At 29.5% G+C, this 15,230-nt stretch overlaps 1 protein-coding gene across 1 annotated transcript in view; it reads left to right on the top strand.

Moving 5' to 3' along the window:
• The first annotated feature begins 4,237 nt into the window (after positions 1-4,237).
• The window catches only part of LOC129967048 (dnaJ homolog subfamily C member 9-like), a 30,757-nt gene continuing 19,764 nt past the window's right edge, over positions 4,238-15,230 (top strand). Inside the window, exons 1-2 of the mRNA XM_056081689.1 lie at positions 4,238-4,448; positions 9,523-9,675. Coding sequence (XP_055937664.1) covers positions 4,358-4,448; positions 9,523-9,675 — 244 coding nt within the window. The 5' untranslated portion in view covers positions 4,238-4,357. The remainder of the gene's footprint in view (positions 4,449-9,522; positions 9,676-15,230) is intronic.

The raw sequence follows: 15,230 nt of genomic DNA on the forward strand, positions 1-15,230 counted from the left end.
TCTTAATGTTTGATGCATTTAAAATAAAACATTGTTACTTAATCGATCTTTCAGATTCATTCTGAAGCACTTTTGAATTCAAATAAAACAAAATAAAGGAAATTAAAAATTTCTGATCTGCATAGCGTTACCCCAACTTGAGTAGAAAATTCACGCATTTGCGTTACCATAAATGGCGTTGAAAATTCACGCATGCGCATTGTATTTTGATTGTTGACAACTATTTTCAACGGAAAATTTTGATTTATGTAGGTTTAATATGTTTTCGACAGATTATTTCAAACTGTTTATTTTTTTAGTTTAGTTTAGTTTAGTTATATTAACGTGCCGTTTTAAGCAACACTAGGGCTATTTTGGGACGGACCTCGTCATTTTCAACCGCGGTCAGATGACGAGGACGACACCTGAGCTGAATACCTGAATAATTTTTATAAGAATTGCAATACGAACAGGAATTTAGATACATTTCGAAATCGAGACGAATAAGTGAGCGTGCACGACAAAAATTTACTTTAGTTCGGACACGAACTCTATAGAATGCGGAAAAGATACAGTTATGTTGTTTCTTAAGAAAGTTGGGGAAAATATTTTGCAAATATATGCACAATCTTACTATTTTATGTAAGATATGAAAAATGAACTTGTGAAAATGAGCGGCTTAAGCATTAGGATTCCCATGTATTATGTATATGCTAAAAAGATCTCAGACTTTACAAAAACAAAGCGCTTTATTAAAAAAACATTTAGATCTAGAATATGAACTCCTCTATCTTCATTTTTAAGTACGTGTTCTTGTGGTTAAATACTTGTTTACCTCGAAGCTATTGAAGTTATTGCTATAGAATATGAACTCCTCACAGTTGCATGCATTGGTTTTTCTTAACCGCTTAGTATACCAAGACGAGTCTGAATCGCGCATCGAATTACTGAATTTTTAATCTACAATTAAGTGAAAGTATTGAGTAATTTAAAATGCAAAAATCACTTGAAAATTCAGCATGTATTACCTCAAATGACTTTATATTATTTTAAGAATTAAAATAATAAGATGCTCCATCTAATTAGGAAGTTAAGTAAATTCGTATGTCAAGGGATTAATATATCACATATGAATATTCTATGAATAAACATTTTAATCAAGACATTTTTATCTAAAGTCTATTAAAAATTTAGAAGCACATTATATATATTTTTACTGCAAAGAGTATTTAAAAGGAAAAAAAAAAGAAAGAAAATTTTGAAAAATACTTTTTCCGATTACATAGTTATAATACTGAATGCAGAATCCGAAGAATTTAGGTAGTAATTTATTTTACAAATTTAGTGCATACTTGGATAAGCTCTTAGCGTGGCTAGAAAGCTACCATAACATATATATTTATTTTTTGTCGTCATTTTCAGCCAGTTAATATTTTTTTTAGTATAATAATTGCAGCCAGTAAATTAGATTGCATAAAAAGATATTTTACTGTTAAATAAACTTAACATACTGTAATGCAATTTACTTATTCCAGTGATTTATAATGAATTCACATAACCTGGCTACAGCAATGCAACTATTTTTAGTATAAAATAAATCACAAGAGTATCGAGAGAAAAGATTGTTTTATTAAATTTATATTGACCAGAAACTATGTTTTAGTCAGAAAATTCTCACAGTGAAGTAAATAAAATAAATTTACCAATTCATTACCGAATAAGTAACAATTAGATGAATAAAATGATGATTAATTTTAGAACTATTATTCACTGAATTCCGAATTAGGGAAAACAACTCTATCGCCCTATTCTTGTAAAATATAAAGGTATTTTTCCCTAATAACTCTGCTTGCAAATAATCGAAATACTCGAAGAAAATCATTTTTCTCATAACTTATGATAACATCTTAGCCGAAAGACAAAGATTAATGGGCAAAAATGCGACGTCTTACTCATTTGACACATTGTTGGTTATTCTGTTAAAAGTAATAATCCGAATGAAAGACATTTATATAAGATGTCAGAAAATTAGCGGACTTCCATCGTATTCAGCTCATAGCCGGCCTTCCAGAAATTGTCGTCAGAATGGGATAACTTATTCAACCAGTCGGATATATTGCCAAAAGTAGTGCAAATTATAAGCCAGATGAATGACATTTCAATCAAAAGCCTGAAAATATGTGAATTTCGCTTCTACATCTATCAAATTGCGTTCATAGTCAGGCGATCAAAAATCGTCCGCAAAACGCGGCATCTTATTGACCTGCCACCCTATCGATTATTTTGCCAAATATAGTCAAACCGCTTTAACCGTTACTTAGATATTGAATGATTAGATGACTGAAATTTTATGATGGTTTTTTTAATTTTCATATTTGAGAATGTGTGCTTTTCCACAACCATTCAGAAGTGGTGAAAAATTTTGCCGACGATACAGTCAATCTCTCACTGACGGGGGAGAAGGAGTGGGCAAGCGGTTACCAACAGGAGAGCAATTCCCCTCCCCCTCTGCTAAAGCCACCTCTGCCCTAGTTGCGCCACTGTGGGCAACTGAGATCTGCTTGCCATCGGGAAGCTGGCAACCTAGATAGTCCGACTAGGGACGACGAATATTTTCAGAGCGGTTATTACGTAACCAATAGCATAAAGTCACAAATACAAGTGATCAATACTTATCAAAGAGGGGTGTGATTCAAATCCTTGATACGATCTTACTGATGATATTTCGATTACAGGTTTTGGATCACGATAGAAAGTAACAATCGATACGATATCACTGAAATTTGCCGGAGCGATGACTTTACTGGAAAGTAGCAATCGATACGATCTGTCCAATGGAAGCTCTCGAAAGAAATCTGTGATTGGATTGAAAAGTGAACGGACCGGTTATTGAAATTATCGTATCGTATCATTGAATTGCATATCACTGAAATTTATCGCAGCGGTGATTTCACCGGAAAGTGCGAGGCTTCACTGGAAAGTGCGAAGTCACCGCTCCACTTTACGGGAGTGCGTTATTCGTATTTGATGATGCACTATTCCATACAGATCATTTTTAATTGCTCGTGACATTATTGACTTTGATTACATGTACATCTATTGGTAGAATATAGGACTAAAGTAAACATTTTAAAGAAATGATATATATTTTTAACTCATCTTTTCCAGAAAATGGTTCACTCTAATAAATAAATTAAATAAATAGTTTTGAGAAAAAAAAAATTTAAGAAGTAAGCTGAAACAGATAAATTAATTCAATCACACGTTAATTAAATTAGTAAATTAAGTATTAATTACAATTAATAAATTTTATATTTAATATTAAGTAATAATTTTTAATTAATAATATGATTGAAATAACAGATATTTGGAAAGCATATTTAAAAATAACAATAGCAATATTATTTGTTATTCAAAAAATCGTGGATTATGCATCTCTAAGTCCGACAATGAATATAATAATGAAAAATGAATATATATACATATTAAAGAAAAAAATTGTCCAAATTACATAGAATGTTCTGCATAAAATTCATGTGGAGTGGAACAGGAACCTCAGTTTGATATTATATGAATCGATAATTTGAAATCTTCAACAAAATTCATCCCTGATTTAAGAACATTCTTAGATGTTGTATCTCTCACAGGATACAGGAGTACAAGAAAGAATCAACTCGCAACTGTGGTTTGCTTGACTTACAAGTTAACTCGCTTTTAAATGCTCTTGAACTTGAAAATATAAGGTTGGAATGTGTAGCAACAAAGATTGTTTGCTATTTGTTGTGTGGAGAAACCAATCACTCCGGTGCGGCTGCTTACTTTTGCGCAATCGCAAGTAATAGAGGCGCCAGCCGACAGCCGATGTCTAACGGATTTTCTGTTTGAGGAAAGATGGCTCAGATGATGTAAGACGCGAAGTGAAAATAAAAGTGTGTGGATTTTAATCGGAATAATTCTTTGGTGGTTTATTTCTGAAGATGTAGTTATAACAACCTTCTGATAGCAGCAAATTATTTCCCATAGGTGAATACGGATAATAGTATAATTATTTTTGGTTCCAAAACATTTAACCATTGCCTTCCTACAATGTAATTTCTCTTTCTAATTACAATAAATATAAAACCATCTTGTTTTTGTTAATTACAATAAAACAAGATTACATATGCAAGACATTTTCAGGAAGACTTTTTCCGCCGGCTACGTAATCTAAACAAATAGAGCTTTAACTGTAACCAAATGCAAATTCAAACTAGCGGGAAGGAGCAATATTAGTTTTTGTTTCCCAATTTTAACTACATCGAGTGTTCTTCATTTTTGGTCTTAATTTTCTGATTGAGCTTAAATTCAAATAATTTATAAATCAAATATTGAATTTATCATGTCTCTAATTGAGGATTGTGAACGTTATTTTCTCTCAAAATCTTTATATGATGTTCTTTCAGTAGAAAATACTGCGACAGCAGAGCAATGTAAGTGCATAAATAAATGTGTTTGTATTTTCTCATATGGTTTCCAATTTCATATCTATCTGGAGATCAAAGGCACTTGGATTATTGTTATTCTGTGCTTTATTTTCATTAATGGATAATTAAAAAATTTTGAACTTTAAAAATATCTTTGAATTGTAGAATCTTTCTCCCGCATATTTTTGAACTTGCCTTATAAAGAAATCTTCGATACAAAAGCGCATTTAAAAGATATCCCCTCGCCCCCTTTTTTTTTGTTCTTCATTATAGTATTAATTTCTGTTCTGTGTTCTGCTCTTCTTGATGCTACGACTAAAAAACTTTCATGCAGTCATTGGCAGTTTGATAATGCAAAATTTTCAAATTTCTGAAAATGTAAGATTTGTGAGCCTCTTTTAAAGTATACTAATTCATTAGCTAATATATACTTACAATGTCTTAATTCTACTCAAACAAAGCCAAACAGGAATAATTAAGTAGCATGTATTATCATAAATGATATTTATTTTGTTGTTACAATATATCTTATAGTCATTGACCAGCATAGAAAAGATTGCACGGTTTATCTTTGCTTAAATCCTTATTCATAATTTATCCTTAATCAAATAGAGGATTTGAAAACAATTGACTTGTTTGTAGTGATGTATATGTCATTAATGTTTCATGATTAATGATCGATATTTTACAAAATTAAAGTATTGCACATTTTAAATGCTACTTAGAATGAATGTTAAAAAGATGAAAGATCATTTGCCAGCAATGTAGCTGCTAATGTAGATTGCTTTTTATATTTTTAGGGTGGTCTTTAGTTCCTTTTTCAAGAAAATGCTATAAATTTACTTCTCAGATTTAATTAATTAGGTAGTAAATTAGCTTTTTTTCTCTCGTTAAAAATTTGAAGTAGTATAAAGAAGAAAATTTTTTGAAATATATTTTTCTTGAAATAATCATTGTTCTCTATATTTTCTTTCAAGGATGAGTTTTGTACTTCAGCATTTGTAATTCATTTATGCACAAGTGTTCGTAATTCATTTTTGTTCTCCTTCTAATAATTGCATTTGTTCATTGATGTAATAAGAGAAATGTGAGAAAGTGAATTGGACTAGCCAACTCATTTAATCTCAAATTCTGTGGAAAGTTGATTATTGATTTATAAATAATATTTATCTGCAACTCTCTTGTGTATATGGACAGTAAGAATGTGTATATCATAAAGGAATCAATCTTTTGAGGAAATCCTTAGATCAATATGCATTGTTTAATATTAAATTAAAAATGAGCAATATTCGATATGTTACTAAATGGTGAAAGAAGGTGTAATGTTTTTGTGAGAACTCAATCATCTGTCAGATATTCAACATTTTTTTTTAGCTTTAACTGTATTTATCATAAATGGAATAATATAGAACTAATAAGTCCTTGATATGTAGTGGTATTTAAAGAATAATTTTATTGTCAAAGGAATTATTAGTTTGTAAAGGGCATGCCTATGATCAATTTCTGGAATCAATTAATGTTTGACTAAGTTTGTCTATTTCTGGACACTTCTGTAGCAAGAGCTATGTCATTAGGAATTATATGGCTCAATAATCCTATTACCTTCTTTGGCTACAGCAGCCCAAAAGTATTATTTCAATGAGATAAAAGAATGTAAATATTGGAATTTGAATGTCTGAGGATCAATATATTTTAAATAAATAAGAATACTGAAGAATTAGTCTGGCAACTTCAACCTTAGTTTCTATTTCATATGAACGCTGATGATTCTTGGATATTTTATTAATAGTAGCCTGTCTTTCATCTTTTCCTAGAAATAAATCTCAAGGCCACTCTTTCACTCTATATTATTGGAAAATACAAAACAATCTACTAGTCCCAACCACAATACCTATTTCTCCAAATTTTAATTCACTTGGAAGCTAATGACATCTAGATATATTATCAATGTTGTTTTGTCCTCCTATTATCCACTTCTATTTTCAAGAGAATTCTTAAAAACATTACTTCACTAACTATTCGATATGCAAAAGATTTACAGTTCTGTTTCAACCATTTCTTAATTTTTCTGTTTGTATTGCTTATGGAAGCTAATGACTCCTAGACATGTAATTAAAGAACACCTACCCACCTCCAACCACCCTCCAATTTTGAGTGATATCACAAAATAAAATTGGCAGAGCTCCCTGTATCAACAACTAGATTGATTTTGCTAAGTTTATATATCAATATATCTAAAATAGTAGGAAAGCTAAGAAATTGTTCCTTGGCCTCATTCATTGATTTGATTTTGTCAATTGTATCAAAGCTTGTGATTGCTAGATATGTCATCAATGGCCACTTATCCTCCATAAACCCCCATTTTTCAGAAAAATTTCAAAAACATATTCTTTGTGGGTGGCATTGACATAATTACCCAGCACCACATATTGTACCAATTTTTATTTCACATGAAACCTTATAATGTCTACATATGCCATCAACTGTTATTCATCAATAAATCTGCTCTTCTATTTCTATTTTTGAGAGATATTTCAAAACTATAAATTTGGCATAACTACTCCAATTTCCAATTAATTTCACTAAGTAATCAGAATGCTTTATATTTGATATGATATAATATACTTGAAAATTGATTAGTCCATTATTCAATTAAGTCTATTAACTTGGTGGTTGAATAACTGTTTGCCAAAGATAGTAATAGTAATTAAAAATGATCAAAAAAGGCAAGTAATAGTAATAAAAAATGATCAAAAAAGGCAAATTATCTAGATTGTTGTGAGAATACATCTTAAGGATGGCAATTTCATATTTGGGGTGGGGGTGATGTTGGAATGCTTCTATAAAATTTATATCCTCCTTATAACTATATTGCCCCTTATTTGGAATTTTATGCTGAAAGGAGACCATAATACAAAACCTGTTATCTAGGATCATTGTATCATTCATTTTGTAAGATGTGTTGAGAATTGGTCTGTAGAACATGAGTGATGTTTTAATTGTCTCAGGACCGAAAGAATGGGAAAATAAAGAAAATACAGAGAATTTTAAAATCATTTATAAAACAGGAAAAATTTGAGGAACTTTAAATTTCCTCAAAAATTAGAAAAATACAGGAAATTTTCTTAGTTCTTTTCATATAAAAAAAATGCCAGTCTCTTTAAGCATTGAAAGAGTAAGAGATTGCTTTAAAAACAAAACAGTACAATCTGCGACTGTTAAACTGCAGAAGCTTGTCCCTTTTCTATGTACTCTTATTTTATTTCTACAAAGATCAATCAAATTTCCAGTACAGATTTTAAAAAATACCAAATTGGATTAGTGGCTACTTGAATACTTGTAAAGTACTGAAAAAAATACATTTTTTAACAGAGCGTCTTATATTTTGAAAGAATACTACAAAAAAAATATTTTCATATCCAAAAATTTTGTTTTGAAAGCTGCATCTAGTTTAAATTTACATTTATTGAAAAACAATACAGTATTATATGAAAACAAATGGTTGATTTGCTTCAACGTCTTTATTCCACAAATTGCATGTACAGAACATGCAAATTGGAAATTTTCTTGTAAAACTAAAAAGCAAAAAAAAAAAAAAAAACCAATTAATTTTATAAAGAAATTTAGTTAGATGATTTTTATTCTAATGTTTTGAGGTTCAAAAAATTTTTTGATGCTTAGAAAGTCATAAAAATAATTCTTGTATTACTGTGTGGCAATGCAACTGTGGGAAGTGGATTTAGTATCAGAAAGATATGCTTAAAATCTTAAAGTTCTTTATTTGGTCAAATAACTTTATATGGAGGCGTAAACTTTTATGGGGGTGTCTTGAATGTTTCAATCTCAAGAGATTTGCTTCAGTATGTAAAAAAACTTTTAATGTAATTATGAAATAGCTCGTATCATGATAAGAATGCCATTTTTTGTAGAGAGCACAATACAAGTGATCATTATCTCCCCTCCTCCTCTTAACATAATTATGTCTTGTTAAGGGCAATAAAGAAAAAAATATATTTTTTTTTCTATATGTAAATATAAACATACATTTAACGTGCATTGTTTCGGGTAATGTTGAATTGTTGCTTACTTCCTTTTGCATTTTACCTGTTAGAAAGCATATTGTTATTCTATTAAAACTAGCACATAGCGCTGTTCATGCATTTCCTGTTATACTGCATATGCATGCAGAGAAAACACTAGGATTTTCTTTTTTCTAGATTTGGAGGACAGCCTTATTGCAGCTGTTTTTTCTTACTAATTCCCCTCGCTATAACTTCATTAAGAAATTTTAAAACATTTTGGAATATGTTGTTGAGGAAGTTGTATTAGGTAGGATCGAACTCGCAATGTTGGGGTTTGTAGCTAAGAAACAAGACCACTAGACCAAAGTGACCACCTGTGTCCTAAGGTTGTTATCTGGCTTATAAGCTTCACCCCATTGTCGAGAAGGATATTACATATCCCAAATCATTGATGAACAAAACTCTATGGTGAATTGCATATAAGCCAGTAACAGCGCTTCTACCCAGACAGCTGTTTTGGTATAATTAGTTAGTTACTGGACTGCTAACCAAAAGGTCCCAGGTTCTATCCTAGCGCGTCTGAGGTCACCAGTTTAGAAGTATGAGACGCAGGAGGATAGAACCTGGGACCTTTTGGTTAGCAGTCCAGTTAACAACTCTTCTACCCGAATGATCATTTTGGTATAATTGTTAAGTTACTGGACTGCTAACCAAAAGGTCCCAGGTTCTATCCTCCCGCCTCTCATACCTCTAAAACTCATTGCAGTTGTTGTCCAGTCGTATGTTGATAGCTTGTTTTGTGTAATCATAGCTGAAGCATAAATTTTTCTTGTATCAGATTTATAAAATTTTCTTTGAGATGTTTATAATATTTTATACAAAACTGTACTTTAATGGTTTTAGATACTTGTGGATGTTATCTTGTGCTTACATTATATATATAATGGAGCTCGACATATACTGAAAATTGCCAGATAAATTGGGGGTGTAAATATCCACAAGTATCAGATTTTATACTATTTAATATTTACATACGTTTCTAATTGTGTTTATTACAGTAAAACAGGCTTATAAGAAGATGTCGCTTCTTGTTCATCCAGATAAAGCTGTTGAGCACAACAGAGAAGAATGTACTCGTAAATTTCAAATTTTATCTAAAGTGCATAGCATTTTGTCTGATTCTGAGAAACGTCAACTTTATGATGAAACAGGTACTAAATTTATGTACTTTTGCATGAAAATCTTTTGCTATAATTTTTTCTCCTTTAAAGCAGTATTTCTTATTAATATTGTTTTGCAGAGATAATATTCATTCTTAAATTATGGTCTATGACTCCATTTGAAATTTTAATGGAAAGTTCTGATTGCATAAACTTTTAGTACATTGTTATTCTCTTTTTGAGCAAACAAAAATCGCCTTCATTCAAACTATTTTCACTAAAATTTGTCAAATAATTATTTTAAATTAAATTTTTTTATTAAATATTATTGCTGCTTTTATTTTCTAAAAAAAAGCTGTGAAAAAACTTGTTTTTTGTATTTGAGAAACTGTAATATAGTTAATAAGTATTTTACATTATATCCTATTCTACATGTTACATGTATGTACATGTTTGTGCAGCATGTTAATATATCACATAAATAAGAAAATAGTTTTAGAAGAGAGGAAAAATTTAGTCCGAGTATAATAAATACAGGTATTAATGGTGTTTAATTTTTTAATAACTCTTTTATGCATATATTATTTATAATGTTTCTTAACAATATTTTGAGTGCAAAGCATTTTTTATGATAAACTGGTGTTCAAAATACTATATTAGCATTTAAAAGTTATTATTCTTAAGTTGAGGTTTATTTTCCTATTTCATCTAGCTTTCTCTACCTGCTTTATCACAGTTACAAGTTATTTGTAGAGTTGTGGAAAAATAGGGGCCACTCAACTTAAACAATCATAAAAACGGTTTCATTTGAAAGGAATTAACATACTTTTAACAATTTTTTTAATTAAAAATTTCATGAGAAAATATATATATTAAAGATTCTAAATGTTAAAATAAAAACAGACTTCAAAATTTCTTAAAACAAATAATTCCCATTTCTCATCAAATTTTGAAATTGGATCCAAAATTCCTCGATGAAACCAAATTTTTATTAGTTTAGATCTATTCATTTTGAAATTATAACAAAATGATCTAATGTTAAAATAAAATTTTGGACTTCTATTTTTATTTTCTTCTAAAATAATAGTTATTGACCTAAACTTTTTTTAGTATGAATATATAAGGCATATGTTAAAAATTACTTTTATATAGTACACATATTATTAAAAAGTACATTTTAATATATGAAAAATTTCAAATTTAGTCTAAAAAGCTTTTTAATGACAACAGATTTAAAAAAATCGAGAAATAAGACCATTTTAGTAAGGCATGTAAAATTTCAGTTCATTTCTACAAATAGTTTTCCATTTTCATAAGTTTTTTTGTATTGCCTGTAAAACAATGCATTTAGGGGCACCTTCATAAATTTCAAAATGATAAAATTTTATTTGGTATTCAAATTCCGCTGATCATGCATTTCTTGAATCAAATATTTATCATGTTATTGCAATGTAAGAATATATTTATTAAAAGGAAGTTATCATCACTAAAAAATATGAAATCAAAATAATAAAAATCTTTCCATTGCCATAATATATATACAGTACACTCCCGATTATTTGCGGAATTGAGTGGCGTGGCCGCCGCGGATAACAAAAATCACGGATAATCCAAAAAAAGCTAAAAACGGGTATAGCAAAAGAGAAAACAGTCATTCCAACTTTGAAAAATCGTTTTATGTACAATAAAACGTAAAATAAACAGCAGGAAATGTTTAACTAAGGCTTAATATTTTAGTATATCACTCAAAACTAACCTAAAATGCATTTTGTTAATGAAAACCGAAAAGTGCTTGTACTTACGAGAGGCGTCAAGGATACACAGAAAAATTAATACATATGTACTGTTTTAATACTGTAATGTATTATGTAATTACAAAAGCATAACTGTAAAATTACACCTTTTTAAAAAAATCAGTCATTTGTGTTTGCTTCATGCTTTGGAAGCATTTTCTCTTTGCTTGGAAGCAAAAAAAAAAAAAAAAACTTAGTGCGGCAGGCGCGGATAATCGGGAGTCTACAGTATATATATATTGTAGACTTTACCTTTAAATATTAACATAAATATTAACACTTTCTATCATCTCATGACAAATGAATATTTTTGCTCCTTGGCTCATAATATATATATATATATATATATATATATATATATATATATATATATATATATATATATATATATATATATATATACATATATATATATATATATATAATACTTTTCGAATCCTGTCGACTTTTTAATATGTAATATTATTTGTGGTGAAGCATGATGCAGTTTGAAGGCAATGAAGATACTTTTAATTTCGTGACGTCGTTTTATTTCTTTTTGAAGAAGCAGGCATATGTACAAGCGACGAGCACACAGAACGACACAGAAAGGAATGAGGGAAGAGCTCCCGGACATTTTATCCCTGGTCTTATATAACCTATGAATTTGATAGGGAAAACATTTCTTCACAGTGCTAATGTATTATGAGATTTCGATAGGGATTTTCATTACAGGCGCCGAGAAGGTAGGGGAAACAAAGGGAGATTTTAAAAAAGAATTTGCTTGATCAGCGGTATGTTATCTCTTCACGCGTAGTGTGGGAAAGTTAGATTTTAGCTGATTCAACAATTTAACAAAGCTTCTCTTGAATTAATTAAGTAGAGACAGTGGAATTGGATCACGAAATAAGAGAATATTTTAGAATGAAGTTACTATGGGCTAAATTAAGATGAAGTTACTATGAAAATTAACTAAATTGAAATTAGAGTTAAAATATCATTACAATTTTCCCCCCACTGCAAGACGCAGAAGTATGCCGGGGCCCTCGACATACAGCCTTACCTTACAGTGGTGGTCAAGTAAGAAACTAAAATTTAAAAGTCAAAATCAAAAATTGGTCAAGTAAGAAACTAAAATTTAAAAGCATATTAAAAGTGACACCCGAGTTTCCCTTACCTTTACAATAATATAAAAATGATTTTTAACAAGATTATATAAAGCACAAAAAAGATAATGTGATATATGTGAAAATATTAGATAAATCTTCAACAACACCAAAAATAATAATATTAAAATATGCAATATACAAATGATTTTCTGCAGAAACTCAGTCTATTGTATCTCAGTCTGTAAGATTGTCTCTATTTGATGAGGAATGTCTCTAAAGAATGTTTGTACACAGTGTCCTTTAAATAGTAGAAGGCTCACCAAAATTATCAAATTGAATGTAAAATAATGGAATAACAAATTGAATTTATATAATAGTAATATATCAACACAGTTCTAATTTTTGTATATAACACTTGAATTTGAAAATAATATGAGATTCAAAATACTCTTATAATATAAATATTTAAAACAAATGACATAAAAATGTGTATTTGTGAAAGAAAAACTTTAACCCACTAGTTAGCCAATTAGTGGTGAATAGTAAAACTTTGTCCACCAATTTCTAGAAGTGGGTGAAACTTAATGACCCAAAAGTAGGACATCAAGAAAAGGGGACATAATTCTTATTCTCTCTCTACTCTCATGAGGTATTTGAATTTATGTTGTGATGGCGCCTATCACATCATCATCATGAAGAAAAGAAAAACTAACTCTTACGAGTGGAGACAACGGGCCAACCTAAGTGGGGTTATGTGGAAGAAACATGAAAAATAAAAGGATTTTTTTTTTTTTTTTAAATTTTAAATTATTATTCATGACTTAATTTTAATTTTTCTGGTGGATAATATATTCTTAATTTTGATACATGGACAATATCAGTAGCTTTGTTTGTTAATGCATTTGGTTTAGTTATTTCATAATTTACATCTGAAATTTTAGTTACTATTTCATATGGACCTGAAAATACTGGAGATAATTTTCTACGATTTGGATAATTAAATTCCTCATACATTACAATGTCACCAGGTTTGAATGGAGAATCTATAAATCTAGCATCATATCTTATTTTATTTTTATCATGATATTTTATTGTATTATCTTTAGCTAATTTTCTTGCTTCTTCTACTGGAGGATAGAATTGATTTTGAGTTAAGGGAGGAGGATAAGGTAAAGTGCCAAATAACAAATATGCAGGAGGAAATTTTGTGACTGAATGTGGTGTTAAATTATATTCATTGATTACTTGTTCTAAAAGTTTAGTCCAAGGAATTTTAGTAGGAGAAGAATTGACTTTGCACTTTAATTTAGTTACTATTGACTGGTTAACTCTTTCACATTTCCCATTAGTTTGTGGATGATGTGAAGATGTTAACAGATGCTTGACACTGTAATTTCTGAGGAAATGTTTGAATTTAGATGAGGTAAAAGCACCATTTCTATCAGTTAATAATTTGGAAGGAACCTGAATTTGGAAAACTTGCTTTAATATATTAATATAAGCTTCAGAATTTTCATTTTTCGAAGGAAAGGCCCAAACATATCTAGTCGCATGATCAATTACTATATGAAGAAATTTTTTAGTTGAATTGTAATAGTTAAATCCACCAACAGTATCGACAGAAAGACATTCAAAAGGACGATCTGTGGGGGGCACAGTCTGTAAAAGGCCAAATCTTTTTTGCTTTTTCTTTTTATTTAATTGACAAATATCACAATGTTTAACAAAAAGTGCAATATCTTTAGTAATATGGGGCCAATAATACTGAGGAGTAATTAAATTTATCATTTTTTGAGTGCCTGGATGCCCAAATTGTTCATGAGCTGTTTGCAAAACTTTTCTCCTAAGAGAAAAAGGTACAACTATTTTAAATAAATTTTTCTTTTTAACTACAAGTACATCATTAATATTTTTATATTTAGTATCATCTAAATTGTCTAAATTTTGATAGTGTTTTATCTCATCTAATTCCAATAAATGCACAGAATGTTGGAGATATTGAGCAGTAGGATGCCTTGATAACATATCAGCTTCAACATTAGCAGTTCCCTTTAAATATTTAACTTCATAATCAAACATGCTTAATTTTAAAGACCAACGAAATAATCTTCCCCTTAAATTTTTTACATTTTTAAGCCAAACAAGAGCAGCATGATCAGTATGAATTATGAATTTTTTCCCATGTAAATAGTAATAAAATTTATCAAGGGCATCTACTATTGCTAAACATTCCAACTCAGTTATACAATAATTTTTTTCATAAGATCGTAAAGTTCTTGAATGATAAGATACAGGATGTAATTTACCAGAACAGTCAGGTTGTTTTAGAACAGCTCCAATGGCTACCTGAGATGCATCACAAAAAACATGAAGAGGTAAATTAGGGTTATATAGTTGTAACACTGGTTTAGTTATCAATTTATTTTTTAACATTTCAAAAGCTTTTTGACAGTCTTCTGTCCATTTCCATGATGTATCTTTTTTAAGAAGGTTATTTAAGGGTTCTCTTATTTTAGCATAAGAATCAATAAACTTATTATAAACATTTACAGAGCCAAGAAAACCTTGAAGTTGCTTGACATTTTTTGGAGGTTGTAATTTTTTAATACTTTCAATATTATGATTATCAGGAGAAATGCATCCTTCTTTGACTTCATACCCCAAGAAATTAATTTTATCTTGAGCAAACACACATTTAGAAAATTTTAATTTAATGTTTTCTTTT

This window comes from Argiope bruennichi, chromosome 4 (assembly GCF_947563725.1).
Source record: "Argiope bruennichi chromosome 4, qqArgBrue1.1, whole genome shotgun sequence".
Taxonomy (NCBI): Eukaryota; Metazoa; Arthropoda; class Arachnida; order Araneae; family Araneidae; genus Argiope; species Argiope bruennichi.